General features: G+C 42.1%; 1 protein-coding gene and 1 long non-coding RNA gene across 3 annotated transcripts in view; one reads left to right on the forward strand and one right to left on the reverse strand.

Annotated features, from left to right (window-relative positions):
* RBM10 (RNA binding motif protein 10) overlaps positions 1-17,460 on the reverse strand; it is a 39,641-nt gene that overhangs the window by 7,044 nt on the left and 15,137 nt on the right. For both annotated transcript variants that reach the window (XM_087925575.1, XM_087925576.1), the window contains exons 3-13: positions 12,599-12,785; positions 9,878-10,069; positions 9,476-9,545; positions 7,267-7,340; positions 5,209-5,295; positions 4,078-4,138; positions 3,803-3,976; positions 2,119-2,279; positions 1,315-1,412; positions 1,107-1,194; positions 5-215 (exon numbers count right to left, since the gene is read on the reverse strand). In XM_087925575.1, coding sequence (XP_087781701.1) covers positions 5-215; positions 1,107-1,194; positions 1,315-1,412; positions 2,119-2,279; positions 3,803-3,976; positions 4,078-4,138; positions 5,209-5,295; positions 7,267-7,340; positions 9,476-9,545; positions 9,878-10,069; positions 12,599-12,785 — 1,403 coding nt within the window. The remainder of the gene's footprint in view (positions 1-4; positions 216-1,106; positions 1,195-1,314; positions 1,413-2,118; positions 2,280-3,802; positions 3,977-4,077; positions 4,139-5,208; positions 5,296-7,266; positions 7,341-9,475; positions 9,546-9,877; positions 10,070-12,598; positions 12,786-17,460) is intronic.
* Positions 157-3,706, forward strand: LOC148127133 (uncharacterized). The gene is made up of 3 exons (XR_015741958.1): positions 157-261; positions 1,726-1,806; positions 3,570-3,706. It is a non-coding gene; the product is annotated as an uncharacterized LOC148127133 (long non-coding RNA).

Genomic DNA, 17,460 nt, shown 5'->3' on the forward strand with positions numbered 1-17,460 from the left:
TTACCTGTTATTGATCCTTCCCCCTGGATCTTGTCTGCCTTTCCAACAGCTGCTGTCCCAGAAGAGCCAGACTGAGACTGGGATCCTTTCAGGTATCCCCCCTGCGAGTATGCTGTGGTTTCTTGAGCACTATAAGGTTCATCATGCTGGTAATAACCATAATCAGCAGACTGCTCATCCTGGGTAGCCCACGAGGACTCTCGGCCCTGCGATGCCTATTTGGAAGACCAAATACAAGAGGAAATCTGTTACTAAGGCAGGGTAGTCATTACACTTTTCCCCACACAGTAATAAAAAAGAGATTCAAACAGTTAGAAATAGATGTTTTCTTTTTTAAGATAATTATTTTACAGCACTATGCTTTGTAATATTAAATTATATGCATAATTATGTATCCAGCAACTGGTGCAACCTGCCAGTCCCTTGGTCGTCGCACTCTGTGGCTGCGCAGGTGCGTTAATTCCCTATCCAAGCAGTAGACAGAGGCAGAGGCACAGGGGGAGGCAGGTGATCTGGATGCGCCGCGCAGGCCATGGGAAAGCCGAGTCAGTGGGCTGGAGCGGGTGGCCAGCCGTGGGAGGCTCATCTTTGCACGGCGGCACTGAGCAGACAGAGGCAGAGATGCAAGGCAGAAGGCAGGCGATCCCAATTTGCCGCGCAGGCCAGAGGCAAGACGAGAGAAACAAAGATGAGCCTCCTGCAGCCAGCCAGCTGCTCCACTGACTCTCGGCTTTCTGAGACCCTTGGCCCGCACATGCTCACCACCTCCTCTGCTGGCCATGCCCAACCCCTTCACTAGGGCTTATTTTGGGGGTAGGGATATTAGACACATGCTTAAAAATTAGACTAGGGCTTATTTTCAGAGTAGATTCCATTTTCGGAGAAACTTAGCAGCAGTTCACTGTATATTGCTGCATGAGAAGAAAAGCATTTCTGTGCTGTATGGGATACATCTACATGGTTCCCCTCTTGCCCAGAGGTGCTCTTAGCAAGTCAGAATATTTTCCAGAATACGTGTGAGGAGAAATGAGAAAAAGTCCCCTATTTCTCCTCTGTGTCCAAAACCTGTTCAACCTTCTTTCCTTTCTGTTTCCTCAATCAGTTACCTGTGAGATAGCCCACTGCGCAGCTGCAATGGCAGTGCTGGCTACCGAAGCAGCACTAATGCGGTTCCCATCTGATGAACTTAGGTCCCTGAAAGGGATAAAGAATTTTTAAATTTTATGGTATTCAACTTGTACCCACCCAAGCTCAATGACTCAAACGTTCCCACACAAACAAGACTCAGTTCTAGGCAAGTGAATTCTTACTAACCGTTTGGAACCTTTTGCGAATTCCACATTAATTGTCTTGCCATCTATGTTTAGTGGTGGATGCAGGGCCTGAAGTATCTGCAGCAACTGAGCTGCCTCCTGAGAGACAAAAGGACAAGAAATGAAAACCCTCAGAACAGCAAACATACTGTTTGCTTAATATGATATTAAGTGTGCTGTAGGGGTGAATCAGCAATACACAAATTCAACTTTCCTCTTAACTACAAAGGATCACTGGGTTATCTTTGATCCCAAATAGACTGTCTGAATCCAACATATTTTGCAGCATTGCTTTCCATCTGCCAAAAGAAACTGCTATTTCGTCTTAGCAATTTAAGTGTCCTTGAGGGTACACTCAGAGGTGAACAATATCTTATTAATGCTCACCTCCATTCTCCATTTTGTACTACAGATAATTCTATAGTGCATGGACTCAATACAGAAAAGATTTTGGATTGTGCTCTAAGGTAGCACCAAGGTTGTTTTGCTTAAAGTAAGTATTAGTATGATTACTTTCCCCAAAATTGCAAAACCAGACACTGAAATAATGTAGTCTATACTACTTTTCTGCCCTTTTCTGTTTTCTTCCCCTCAAGTCTCTAGCTGTAGTTAGTAGAAAGGAGGGAAATAATGCCTTGATCCCAAAAGATATTTTATATAGCTTTCCCTTGGCTTTCCTCCGACTAAAAGTTCAATTAAGTTCTGTTTTCTAAGCTATTATATTATCTTCCTAAAGCCCATCATTCTCATGATCTCAACCTCTAACACAAAACAGAATTACCACATATGTTATTGTTGCACTCACCACAATAGTAGAGAGCTGAATGAAAGCAAAACCACGATTGAGCTGTGTCTGCTTGTCTTTAATGACACGGACATTCGATGAGGAAAGAACTGCATATGGTGCCAAGGAACTTAAAATGGAGTCCATAGTGCTATGTGGATTCAGGTTTCTTAAGATAATGGCTGGCAAAATAAGAAACAGTATGGTAGTTGTAACTGTAAACTTATGAGGAATTTTCACCTGAAGGAATTTAAAACTCTGCACAGCTAAGAAAATACTGTTAGTAAAAAGCCAATACAATTCTGGCTTCCTCTTTTATTGATGATAATAAATAGCATTTATATACTGCCAATTTCCAGGATTCTGGCCCTCACATCCATAAAGGGCATCTAATTATCATTGTTTTCTGTTAAATATAATAGGAAGCCAAACCAAATTTGAATTAAACAGCTTAAATGACATTGTTAGCACACTTCAATCGAGGACCTGTATACTGCACGAATAAACAAATAATTCCCTCAACACTGTCCAACTATTTACAAAGTCTGCACTACTATTACTATTAATCTTCTCATCACTCCTTATCACCCCTCCCCTCCTACTTGTGACTATATGACTGTAACTTTGTCGCTTGTATCCTTACGATTTATATTGACTATTTCCTCGTTTGACTTGATTGCTTATTGTACCCTATGACTATTATTAAGTGTTGTACCTTATGATTCTTGACTCTTGACGAATGTATCTTTTCTTTTATGTATACTGAGAGCATTTGCACCAAGACAAATTGCTTGTGTCCAATCACACTTGGCCAATAAGGAATTTTATTCTATTGTATTCTATTCTATTCTAATTCTAATTCTAATTCTATTCTCAGAGCATTGTGGGGTTTTTTTTGCGGGGGGGGGTGGGGGAGGGAATCCCTTCTCATTTTTTTTACTGCTATTGCAACTATTTTCTTCTTCTCCTGGAGGGAAAAAAATATCTCTTATCAAATAAGAGTCTGTGGTATATTTTTCCTCAACAGGAGAACAGAACAAGGTAACAGTAATAAAATAGCTGACCAATAGCTATAGTGTGTGTGTGTGTGTGTGTGTGTGTGTGTATTGAGCTCACTGCAATCACACATTTCTCCATAATTTTCATAAACTATCTTTATTTCGCAGTGTCTTTATGTTCTGTTTTTCTATGTTTCCTGTTTCCGCGTTATAAATTCTCCACTATCCATTTCAAACCAATTACAATATCAGATTACTTTCAAAAACAGTTGACATAATTCATCCCAACAGCAGAATCTACTTTTGCAAGAGCTTTCTTCTATATAAGATTTCAAAACCTACTATAAAACATCTACACATTAGCACATTTCCCTCTATTTGCCAATCAAACTTACCAATCTGCGCTCAATTTCTAGAGCTAGGCATTACATTTAAAAGCTACACCCATTAAGCCAGCCAATTTCTATTTTACAGCCAAGCTGGGCCTGCCAACCGACTTCTGAACCTGAATATACACATTCAACTACTGTATATAAAATGTTACGGAATCTTCCTCAGAAGCTTGATGTTTTTAAATTAATAAATCAAGTGAAAAAACCTAATTAATAAACCTCAACCCTCTCATCTACAACAATTAACAGTTTCATGGGGGACACCGTGAAAATTGAGTGACTTTATTGCTGTTGTGTATCAAATTTTATACTCACTGTCATTAGCATTCTCTGCACATGGTTCAGACATGGGGGTCGTAGGCTGAGTGGACAGAGCTGCTGACACCTGGTATGGCTGCGGGAGAGGCAGAAGACCTTGGCTGAGTTCACGCCCTGATAACGCCACTAGTTGATCTAAGCGACCGCCAGGGGGTAGCTTCTGCTCAGCTTCTGTTGCAAAGTGGAGAGTGATGAATTGGGGGAGAGGGGGGAATTACGAGTAGTTTCTACAGGCACAAACAGAGCTAAAAGAACTAAGCTATTAATCTTACCAGATCTGGGAATGCCACATTTGAAACATTTCTCTCTGCGCTTGAAATTCTGAACTCCACACTATTGAGAAGAGAAAAAAAAAAAGACAATCTTTTCAAATAAATGTCTTCCATGGAGCAGTCTTTTATCAAAGTGTTTAAACACTTTTATAAAAGTGTTTCCCTATCAGGATATATTCCTTACTGCAAAATCACAAGTGGCTCTCATTATCTAAGGATTTGGCATCTCTGGTTCAGAGGTGGTATTCAGCAGGTTCTGACCAGTTCTGGAGAACTGGTAGTGGAAATTTTGAGTAGTTCGGAGAACCAGCAAATACCACCTCTGACTGGAGATTTTACAGTATCCTTCCCCTGTCATGTCCACAGAACCGGTAGTAAAAATTTTTTGAATCCCATCACTGCTGTGGTTTCAAATAACTAAAGTTGGAAAATACACAACCTGCTTTTGGTGTCCATAATGTACTGTAGCTCAGAGTTCAGGTTTTTTCATGATTATGTATTATTTTATGCTTGCAAACAAGCTTTTTCCGCATGTGTTCTTTGTTATCAGTAGAAATTCTATTGAAATAGGATCTTTGGGAATGAAAGCCACTGTACTGCTAGTACTATCCCTTAATGCGTAAATTTAAATTCTTGTCCTAATGGTTGTGATGAAAAAGCATTGAAAAATATTCAATAAAAACTTAGAAAATAATCCCTTTGTCCTACTTTTATGCCTCAGTCTTTGCTCATAAAGTCAAGCTTCCTAAACTTCTCTGTATCTTTTATTTTCTTGTTGCAATCTTTGACAAAAACATTTGCAATCCTCATTTTAGAAAGTATTAAGGAAAATAACACTTTCGTACTTACTTTAGAAGCAAAACTATTCAAGATAAGCAAGAGGGCTGAACTTATATTGAGCCTTCATCATAGAAGCAGGGAAGTTTTGCTTCTGCTTTTGATTAATATTCAACATTAACTCCTTGCAACTAGAAAATGTCACAGCCATTGTTCTAAGTACACGAGGCCACTACTGAGCCCACTAATCTTGTTTCCCCAGCAGGACAACAACCTTCACACTGCAGTCCAGACCCACAGCTCTGAGTACCAATCACGGAATACTTCTACACCTTGATTGAAAAGAGCAGATACCTTGCTGCAGAGCCAATCCTCATTGATCTTGGGTTTAGGGTCACTGTAGTGCATGGAGACTTTCTGACCAAGGATGGAGAGTGAATGCTGCAGGGAGAGAAACACCCCAATGAGACTCTGAAGTGGAGGGAGAGAGAAGGTGCCCATCACTGCCGCAGCAGAAAGAAGGAGAGGTTCAAACCCTTCAGCTGAATGGATGAGGGTGAGGGAGGGAAGGGAGCATAGGCTGAGAGAGTTTTGGAACTTGACTATTTGGCTAGTGCACACCTAATCTGGCCGACACCTGTTTCTACCCAAGGCACCGGGACGTCCGGTTGCTGTGATGGAGGGAGAGTGTTGGAGAGAGAAAGAGGGAAAGATGAAGAAAAGGAGAAACAGACAAGAGAAATGCAGCCGTGCTGTGAGATACCACTATACAATACCTCTAGACCACTAGAATAACCTTTGTTGACCTCCTGCCCCACCATTTCTCTTTTTTTCTCTTCTCCCAACCCAGTACCACTGCGCCCCCACAATGGGCGTATTTCCCTACCCACTCCCTCATTCAATACAAATCTCTGCTACAGTAGTGTCAAGCATTTAAGGGCATGCTTAGAGAAATGCTCAATCTCCCTTAAAAATGAAAACTTTGGGGAGAGATTAAATAAGATTTTTAATGATGCACACACCCCTAGACTTCTATTCTGTTCTACCATACACAACACCCCAATTTAACTGTCTACTCTAACCATATATTCCCTAAAAGGCCTATCAAAATTACTATTTTACTCAACTGCAAGGTCTCAACATTTGGTGAAGACATCAAACAATTTTATGGGCATATAATCCATGAGGACCAGAACACTAAGCCAAACCACTTTCCAAAACCAAGTCCTAAAATCTGCTAAGTCAAGGCCTAGTTAACTAGAACCTCCTTCTGGTACATGCAAGAACCTTGCCTATCTCTTGCCCACTGCCAACCTTCGGAGAGAAACACTGCCAGTTTCACACACAGTTGTACCATCTGTGCTTAAAAGGAAACCCTCATCATATGTCTCTCAACCCAATTTTTCCACATCCCCCCAACATCCAGAGCAACATGTATCATCTCAGCCATGCTTGCGGCTACACATGTCAGCTCCCACTGGGGATGCGCACATGTGGCCCAACTTTATTGTCAACACAAGAAAACAGGAAGAAAAGGAAATGGCAAAGGTAACTGCCATAGCTGCATAAACCCTGGGAAACCCAGTCGGGGCTAGGATTGCATTTTCATCCAGATTATAGTCACTTGGAAATAAGAGTACAGTTTTAAACTAGTCAGAACAGATAGTTTGGTCTTAAAAACTTGGCATGTCACATCATTTCTAGTGTAAACCTATGGTGCTAAAGAGAACATGGGGCCTTAGACAGAGAGGCTGTCAAGAAACAGCTGTTGTGATAAAGGAGAGAAAAAAAAATCTACCTAGGGAAGTTTCCATTTTAGACCTGCACTCCTGTCATAATAATCTCTGGCAGATTATGGAGAAAAAGACACCCACTGACAGGTGGCCAGCTTCAATATCTACTGTTCAGCTACAGCTATAAACTGCCAGAGTCACACTGAGCATGCATATTTTCAGAGCAGGAAGAACACAGGACTCGTGATTTCCCGAGCCCTTATTTCTTACTGCTAGGAACTCCCACAATCCCCTTAATGTGGATCAGCATCTAAATTCCCCTGCTCAACTTGTCAGATTCCGCTATCATCCCCACGGTGGAAATTAAATCCAGTTCTGACTTGCTGCCTGAATTTTTTAACGTCACTTTGAAGCCCTATTTTCTTGAACCCACCCCTCTTTTTTTTTTTAGATCATGAGTAGATCCCAGAAGTCAAACACCCAGTTCCCAGTACTCTGTTTGATTCCTGGAATTGTAAACAAGGCAAGATAGCTGACTTTCAGTACTAGCTGCTCTTCCTAATCCCAGTTCAGCGATTCCCTAAGGGGGAAGGCATCTAGGATTTGTCACATGAACCAGGTGTTGAGATTGGTCATTAACAGTAGCAGTACTTGTGGGTTTCAAGTGCAGCAAAGCAACCTGATTGGCTTCCATCCATCGTGTAGCGTCCTGCAAGTGATTAAACTCGACGAAGGCGAAGCCCCGGCTCTGACCTGGAGGACAGCATTCAGATACAGACGCAGTGTGTTAGTCAACAGATCCAGCCAACATCACGCACCCCTGTTGCTGTACCAAATGGGGCAAGGGCAGGGCGCAGGGGAGAAAATAAAGTAGAGTGGGAAGGCACAGAAAAGGCACCCTAAGTTGCAAAATGGAGTGGTGCAGACTCAAATGCTGGTCACCAGCATCTCTTACGATCATTCCAGTAAGGTATTTTTGATGGACAGATGCTATTCACTGCTACTCAAACCATCTAGTTGTTTATTTTTCCTAGAACTGAGAAGAGAATGGTGGTGTCCCAACTTCCAGGTCAATGCTTATCTACTCTGTATTTCCAAAAGGATAAAGGACAAGAGGGGGAATTTTGAAGAGATCTATTTCTAGAACTAATAGAGTCAAGTATCTTTTTTCATATTTTAAGAAATAGTTGATTAAAAGAATCTATGCAGGAGGCTACATATGGCACTTGTCCTACTGACTTTGCGGTTTAGCAAAGATTAAAATAACCTCACATAACAAGAGAGGACCAAGATAAAATACTGTAGTCTGCTGAACTTGATTCTGAAAGAATTGGATTTAAATTCCAGTTTAAAATTCATCTGATGACTCCATCAATCACTCTTTCAATCTTATTGGTCCATCTGTCCAACAGAAACAACAATAGTCCCTTTCTATTGCAATAAAGAATGATAAACGTTGCTTGCATAAATGTAACAAATTCAAGTGCCTAGACCGAGAGTTTATTAAAATACCAAAAAGGCACAGATTCCCACTTTTTTTCCTTAGTAGCACTGGAATTAAGATAAAATGTTTAAAGGGAAACCAAACTGACATTAGGTAAGACCAGTCCACTAAATGGGAATGTTCAAGAGACTACATTTTGGGAAGCTCTTTCTTAAAGTCTGCAATTCCAGTCTTTGTTGAAATGTAAAAATCATTTTGCATTGTAATTGTCTTTTCTTAGCCTCTCGTTGCCCATAGAAGCAGGGTGCCTTTCTGTACCCTCCATCTTGCAGTATCTGCCAGTCCACTTGAGGCCTTGAACAATAAGGGCAGATATGGTGGACTATCATCAAAAACATAAACCTTGTTTTAAAATAAAGGAAGGGGGGGGGGAGAGAAAAGAAAGGTACACAGCCCTATCTCAGGCCTGCAAGTGTGTGTATGATAGGTAGGGAATAACCTTGGCAAGAAGAAATATACTTACCTGCTTGATTAAACAACTTACTTTATTTTCAGAACAGTCCTACATTGTTTTGTTTTGGAGCATATACCATACCCATCCAACTTGCTGGCAACCTGTCTTTCTTAATGCAGGCTGGCACTATTTATGGTCTATTAAACTGAGCAAGTTCACTAATCAAGGGCTGTATTCACACAGGGGCTTGACAATCGCCTATCCCATCACAAAAAAGGCAGAAAAAAAGCCAGGAGTTTTCTTAAATCCTTGGTGAATCACAAGTGCCTGGAAAATTATAGTTAACCTGGTGGGGTCAAAAGTCAGACACACGCCCAGGTATAAGTCTCATCGGTATCAATCTTAAAATGGAGTCTAGTTCAGGCTGCAAAGATCTAAAAAGGCACACCGACGTATCTGATCAAATATGGTCAAATAGAAAGTGCAGTATATAACCAAAAGGTTGTCTTCATCCTTTGCCATGTATTTGTGAAAGAGGCCAAGTAAGAAAGACAGAGAACAAGTAAGAATTCATCTTAATACAAAAAGCAACATTGAACCACCAAACCTCCAAAGAGTCACACTTATGCAGAATACAGTGAAACTTGGAAATGACAGGCCACATCTTCTGCTACTTTTTCAGGCGAATCTCATAGAAGAACCACTGAGGCCCACATTTATAGGATTTTGATAACAGACAATAGCACTTAAAGGACTACCTCTGAATCAACTGCTAACATCTGGAAGACTGGCTTATCCTTATCACTGATTGGCAGATCCTAAATACGCTACAGCAGAAGCTACAATTGAATAATGCCACAGGGCAAAACTGCTCCACAAGCACACACGCATAGCATACCACATTCTAGTTTGCAGTGTGTCAAATGCTAGTTGAACCATTACAACCATATCAAAAGAAAGGAGTAGAAAAAACTGTGAACAGAAGCTCACCTGAGGCTTTATTTCGCATCAGTCGCACCTCACGGGGCTGGAATCCGTGTGCCTGCAGCTGAGCCCGGATCTACGGATGCAAAAAACCTGTTAATAATGCCAGTAACAAGAGGCTTTAATATAACAATCACTGCAAGGAGTCTAGTTGCCTCTTGAAAAAGCACCTTTCAGACAGCCATGATCTGGATGACTGAGAATCTCCACTGACACTGAAAGAAGTAGTGAACATTAATGAATTCTTGTACGGGCTGTTCCTACAAGATGATGTTCAATTGCAATTGCCAGCAATCCCAACCCCCATGCCAATCGAGTTCAGTAACATTTGGGGGGAGGAGGGCTATACGTTCTCTATTCCCGAATCAAGGATCCCAAAACGCCTTTTAGTCCAAGCAACCAACTTACATCACTCTCAGTGGCAGACTGAGGTAACATCCTCAGCATAATGATACTGCTAGCCTTCTGTTCTTCTTCTTCTTGTTCAGTCCGATAGTCTTGGTCCCGGTAATCACCATCACCAGGAAATCCCAAATGCTCATTTGGGCTATCTCGTTTTCTGTGTTGTGTCTCTGATCCGGAGGAGGCCTCATAAGAATCCTAAGAAATAACAGCACAGACGACAACACCTTAGCAGGGTGGAAGGCCAAAACTGACCTAGACAAAGAAGCCCTCAAGCTTGCAGGCGAAGGCCTAGCAAGACAACTACGCTGCCCTCAAGCATTCTGCCAAATAGACACCATGTTTTATGAACAAGCACTTATCTACAAAGCCAGGTCCAGCGTCTAAACTATTTTGCACATAGTTCTACATGATTTCCTTATATAGCCCGTAAGAGGAAAACAAGGGATGAATCCAACTAGACATCACTTATATTTGCTACTAAGGTCTAAGAGAGGCAAAACACCATTATTTCTCCACTCTCGTTGCGTCTGCAGACTGTTGCCTGGCAGCCCTGTTTGGGATCACCCGGTCTCTCCTGGGACAAGAGCACTCAAGTGATCCTCTCCAGGGCCATACAGAGGAATCTGTTGAACAACTGGCAAACAAAGTCACTTGGATTCGCTCCCAGCTGGAACCCATGTAAGATGCAGGTCTATTAGAGATCCCCGGGGAAAGGTCTTACCCAATCCTGTGCTACCTGAGGAAGTAGACAGGGTCCTTGATGCTGTCAATGCAACCACCTGTCAATTATATTCCTACTCCCCCTGTTTGGTGACAAGTGGGTTCAGGTAGTGATAAATTCTTCATTGCAGTAGGGGACATTTCCAGGATTTTCTGAGGGGGCTCTAGTTCATGATCTCATAAAAAAAAAAAAATCTGTTGATCCCAACTGCCTGGACAATTTTCACCCAGTTTCCCACCTTCCCTTTCTAGGGAAAATGATAGAAAAGGTTATTGCTTGGCAGCTTCAGAGTATTCAGGCTGTTTTGGGGACAGAAACAGTACTGGTGGCACAGTGATTAAAGTGTGGTATTGCAGGCAAACTTTGTCCCACTACTTAGAGTTCAATCTTGACGGGGCTCAAGACTGACTTAGTCTTCCATCCTTCTGAAGTCAGTAAAAAAGAGACCCAGATTATTGGGGACAATATGCAAATAATGCTTATACTGTAAACCAGAGGTCTCATTCTCGCGGCCCGTGGGCCAATTGCGGCCCGCAGGACGATATCCTGCGGCCCCCACCATGATATGAAAGTATAACATTTGAGGATATTTTTTTAACGTTTTTTTGTGGAATCCCTTATGTGGCCCAGCCTCACCCAGACTCTGCCTCCAGCGCCCCCACGTAAATTGACTTTGAGAGCCCTGCTGTAAACTATCCAGAGAGTGCTGTATAACGGTTGTGGGTGGTATATAATCCTAAACGCTATTGTTACTGCGGCTGCTGATCTTTGATGAGAATGGTATGGGATTAGTGTATCCGTCCTTGCTCTCCTTGACCTCTCAGAGGCCTTTAATACCATTAACCATGGTATCCTTTGGGGCTGGTTGCAGGGCTTGGGGCTGGGAGGCATAGTCTTGCACTGGTTTTGTCTCCTTTCTCCAACACAGGTCCCGATTGGTGTTGATAGGGAATGAGAAGTCCAGTCCATGGCTGCCTTTGTGGTGGGTGGCAGGGTTCAGTATTTCACTCCTTTTTAACATCTACATTAAGCCATTGGGTGAGATCATCCACCACCATGGGATGAGGTACAATCAATATGCTAATGATACTCAACATTGTATCTCCATTCCCAGTGATACAAATGGTGCTGTGCCTGGAGGCTATGGGGATCTGGATGCGGGATAACAGGTTTTGGATGAACCCTGATGAGACCGAAGGGCTTTGGGTGCGCAGATCTTCAGGATCCGGGACTTTTACTATTTTTATTTCTGGAAGGCTAGTACTACCCCAGACAGATCTAGTGCGCAACCTGGAGGTTCTCCTGGACTCATGACTCCTGCTTGAAGAGCAAGTGATAGTCATGGCTCACTTCGTGTTGTGTGCCAGTTATGCCCTTTCCTGGATTGGAAGTCCCAAAGAAGAGCCTCTTCTGCCATGGTTCCTGCCCCTTGGAACATTGTGCCCCCCTCCAAGATGAGATCAGCACCCTTTTGATCATCCCAAAGGGCTTGAAGTTTGGACTCTGCCAACTGGCCTAAGGGCCCCAGTGGGATCAGATTATTCTGGAGGGGGTTATCAAACTAGGTAAGATTCCCCACCCCCCCCCATCCACCAGATGCTTTTGCTTTCTTTCTTACCATCTATGTCAATTTCCAAGTAATTTAAGGTTGCTATTTATTGTTTGAGGATTTTTCTTAGTTTTTAATTATTATAAGCTGCCTCCAGGAGAGATGGGCGACATAAAAATTGAAGCAACAAATAGTAACTAAATTTGACCTCCACACAATCAGCTCCACTTTGAATGGCATGGAATTTCCTTAAGGATTCTAAAGGATGAAAGACATTCCGAAGCATGAGCCAAAGGAATCCTTACCCACGAGGCAGCAGTTATTCAAAGTCTCCAAGTTATTTAATTGCTCAGAAAAGCCATTACTCTACTATTGCTGAGAAAACTGCATGAAGGTCACCATTAAATGAATAGGAGACAAGATTTACTGGAAGGAAATTTTACCCTCAGCTTACCTCCACACTGTGTTCTTCGGAGGAATCATCATAATCATTAGCAGGTTCCTGGCTGTTGAAATCTCTCAAGTAGGATCGATAATCCATATCTCTGTAATCATGGTCCCTCTGATTCCGGCCTTCTGAGTTTTCATCCTGAACCTGTTCAACAGCGCCATATCGACCTGTCCGATCCCCACGGCCACCTCTACAATGTACAAAAAGAAGAAATGCTTAAAAAAAAGAATTGTAAAGTACACTACTAGGAGGGGAGCACATGCCCTACTTAAACTTTCTGTTATAGCTTCTTAACACCATGATTGAAACAGAAAAACACAAGTAGTAGTAGTCAGGGCATCCAATGAGTATTATTTTCCTTACTCTGGTTACTCTGGTTTATAAGAAGTGCGTTATATACTTATATTTATCCATATATCTGCCCATCTCACAATCAAGTCATTCTGGGCAGCATACAACAAATCTGCGTTCATGAAAACAACATGGGCTGAGAGCTTGTGGCTTCAGGACAGTACTGAAGTTATCCCAGGCAGCATGGGAGATGGATTAAAGATGAGTGTTGTAGACTGACATTATTTAAATGGCTATAACTTCCTCATTATGAATTAAAATCAGCAAGGGAGTATTGCTCTGGCTGCAACTTAAATTACTTGCATGCTAGAGTACAATGAATAGGGTTGTTAAAGGCAACTATCATTCAAGGTAGATGGACAGAATTTTTGTGAAATCCTCTTCAGTACTATGTTCAGACTAAAATTCCTAATTTACAGTAGCTGTTTTTCACCTATTAAAGTTTGTTAACTGTCAACTCAACATATTGTGATATGTTTCATTCCCTAGCCAGCAAGCTTTGCTGCTGTAGTGAATTGTTCTTAACCCTCACGAAGAAATCCATGGAAATCGGAGCATTCACTGCACTTCAGTAATGATACTGATAATCCCTTATAATAGGTATGATTGAAATAGTCCTAGTCATCAATAAGGCATCAATTTAGGCCAGGGGTCGCCAACCTTTTGGACCTCAGGGACCACCAAACTCGTAATTTTAAATCCCACAGACCAGAGACTCTGGGAACCCCCCCCCCAAAGTCTGCAGGAAAATCTCCCCCCTCCATTTTCCTTCCGACCGATCATTCTTAATTTGGGATCACAGGATCCCATCTCCAGCTCTGTTCTCAGGGAGGGAGGAGGGAGAGAGGGAGAGGGAGAGGGAGAGAGAGAGAGAGAAGAAACGTTTGGCTTCATGCAAGGAAAGCAGCAAAAGCAGCAGAAGTCTTTCTTTCTCTCCGCCAGAAATGAGTCTTTGTGACACTTGCCGGCACAGTCTCTTGGAGCAGGATGCCTTGCAGGGTCCCAAAGACTCATTTCTGGCTGAGTTTTGGGGAGAGAAAGAAAGACTTTTGCTGCTTTGCACGCAGCCAAAAGCAGAAGAAGCGGAAAGAAGCAGCCCGGTGGCCAGGCCAGGCTCGTGCGGCAAGTTCCCCCCATCACTACTTTTCCCCCTCACTACTACCTTGTGTTGATCGCAATGCAAGCAACACAAGCCTTGTGTTCTCGCGGGTCATGTGGGCAGTGCAGCCTTGTGTTCCCGTGCAGCCTGGATAAATTGCTTTAGGGGTGACATTTCTCTGTGGACCACCAATATTTTCTCATGGTCCCACTGATTGGCAACCACTGATTTAGGCTAACTCAGTCTTTAAAAAGATGACCCATTACTATTTCTTATAGTTCTGTAACTTGGAAGGTTATATGAATGATGACCCTGCAAGTTATGGCTTTTCATTTCTTTTTGCTGTTCTAGTGATGAGAAACGCAAGCAAAGCAAAGCACACACTGTTTCCTAGTACTGCCAAGCCCTTTTTTATCACTGCTTTCTCTGGCAGAGTGCATTAAATGCCTTTCTTGGGCTAAATCTTTTCTTTACTACATTAAGAACAGTGGACAAATACAGTAGATTATATTGTTAGTCATACACAACTCTCATATTATATTGTTGCTTTGCCCCAGAAAGATTTCACTATATTTATAAGGCCAGCTCACAAAGGTTCATGTTCATCATTACAGATTATACATGCTTCCTATTCTACTAATAATGATGCTGAAGCTAATGATGACTAAAGAGAGAAAAGCCTTAATTTTGTTACTCATTTAGTTTTAATAAATTATATGACATCAAGTTGCTTCCAACACCTAAAATCATATAGGCCGATTTTGTCTGTGACAATCTATGTCTAATCTGTTCTTTTGGGTCTCCCAATACCAATACTCTTTCTATTTTGCTTCTTTAACTTCCAACTTTCAGTCCCACAGAGTGCCATAGGAAATATCATGGTTTGCACAATTCTGACTTTTGTAGGTAGACACTTCATGGCATTTGAATGATACATCATGGCTGCTCTACCAAGTACTAATCTATTGCATATCTCTTGACTGCTTATTCCTTTACTGTCAATATTTGATCCTAAAAAACAGAAGCTATCCACTGTGGTAATATATCATAATCATCATATTCTGCAAGTCCTCGTACAGCTTTGTATAGATCTGGGGGTATCACAAACGCTCCTCATGGGGGCAGTAGTGCCTTTATGATGGGAGTTTGGTCCTGTTGGGGTCTGCAAAGCTCAGAGACCAGGAATGTGGGTGAGAGTTCACAGTACCCAGCCGAGCCATTCCCATGAGACCTTTGGTGCCTGGATATTCTCACGGGAACTTTATCATCTTGCTGAGGCCCGGCTGGAGATAATGCTGCTGAGCTAATGTTGAAGTCATTGTTTTGATTTTGTACTTGCATTTTCTTAATAAATACTGCTACCCGAGTTCTCTCGGGGCTGGCATTGCTCAGGCGTTTCCCTGCGTCTCTCATTTTTCAAATGTCAGACCACCACAAGTGGTGACCCGGCGTGATAGTTTGAAAGGCTATACGTTCCGGCGTGATAGCTTTGAAAGCTATCGTTTCCTGCATCCTATACTCATCGTCGTGGACGTCGACTGGGCCCTCATCTTCTTCGCTGGACGGAGATAGATTCTTTTCGTGAGTATGGGGGAGGTCTCTCGAAGGCTCAGACAAAGCATCTCAGGAATTGAGAGAGATCACTGGGAATAGTTTTAAGTTTGGAGTTCATAGTAGAGGACATGCAGTAGGAAAGAAAGAAATTGAGGACTTATTACAGTATGTTTGGAAACATATTCCGTGTTATCCAGAGGGAGGTAGTATTAAAGTAGAGTCCTGGAAAAAGATAGGGAAATTTTTGCACGAGGAGCCTCGTGCCCCTTCTTCAATTTTGTTAACCTGGAGGGTGCTTATGGAAGCGTTAGCTACTCATGAACAACCGCTCCTAGCACCCCCCGAAGAAGGTTTGCCGCCTTACCATGCGGTACGTTTATTGCCACCGACAGCACCTCCAGATAAATCCAGAGGACTGTCAGGCACTGAAAATACTTTGTCAGAAGATAAGAGTTTGCCTTTAAGAGTTCAAGTAGATGCAGTTACTGCAGCTATTCAAGAAGCAACAGATAGAGGGGAATTATCAGGAGATGATTTGGTAGAATTTGGAGTGGAGATTCAACTTAATCCAGTAGAAATTGGTGTGGACGTTGCTTTAAATCCGCAGAGAGTGTGGAAGCCTTTACCTCTCAAGATTTTAAAGGAAGTTAAGCAAGCAGCAAAAAGAGTATGGTGTTAGATCGCCATATACTCAGGCATTGTTAGAAGCAGTTGGTTATGGAAATAAAATGATTCCGGCTGACTGGAGAGCTCTATTTAATATGATTCTAACTCCAGCTCAATATTTGGTGTTAGATCAGAAATGGAGACAGCTGGCAGTTCAAAGGGGAACAGCAAATGTTACTCCAGATCAGCTTTATGGAGCTGGTAATTTTACAACAGTGGAACTACAGCGAGATGGAATGCCAGAGGAGGGGTTCATTCTTCTCCCACAGTTAATTTTCCAAGCCGTACGGGCTCTCCCTGACGGCGAAGGTGGTGAGAAGACCTTTACTAACATCAAACAAGGAAACAATGAACCCTATGAAAATTTCATTAGCAGATTGAAAGTGGCTATTGAAAGGCAAATTGACAATCAATTTGCCCGGAACGAATTGCTTTTGAAGTTAGCGGTAGAACAGGCAAATGCAGATTGTAAAAAGATTCTGAATCCACTTATCGCGAGCGGAGAGAGAGAGATTGCTGATTTGATAAACGCATGTAGAAAGGTGGGGAGTCAGACTTTTAACATGGAGACTTTAGCTCTGGCTCTCCAGGCAGGAAATGCTAATAAAGGCACTTGTTTCAATTGTGGGAAGCCTGGACATTTTAAAGCGCAATGTCGGGCTCCTGGAGGGGGTCAAAGTCAGCAAAAAAAGAGATCAATGGGACAGGGTGTGACCTAAATCAGTAATCAGTATATCAGATGCTCCTACAGTCTTTACTGATGGAGGAATTGTTTTTTTTTTTGGTGCTTGTGTTTGGAAAGATAAATTTGGAATTTGGCATACAAAAGTGACATCAGAGCAGAAGTCTGCCCAGCAGGCAGAACTTGCTGCTGTAGTTTTGGCTTTTCAAAATTTTCAAAATCAGGATTTTAATCTAATAGTGGATTCTTTGTATGTATATAATTTGTTACCCTTTGTAGCAGGTTCTTATTTGTCTCCTGGAATATCACCCAATATTCTACGTTTGCTTTTGTTGTTGCAAGGATGTTTGGAGCAGCGTGTGAATGTGTGTTTTGTTGCCCATATTCGTAGCCATAGTAATTTGCCTGGAATTTTATCACAAGGCAATGCCAAAGCTGACAGTGCTGTAACTTCAGTTCTCACTGTCCAGCCATGGGACAGCCATAGTTATTTTCATCAAAATGCTAAAGCGT

Source organism: Pseudonaja textilis, chromosome 2, assembly GCF_049901715.1.
Source record: "Pseudonaja textilis isolate UNSWEBS1 chromosome 2, rPseTex1.2, whole genome shotgun sequence".
NCBI classification, from domain to species: Eukaryota; Metazoa; Chordata; class Lepidosauria; order Squamata; family Elapidae; genus Pseudonaja; species Pseudonaja textilis.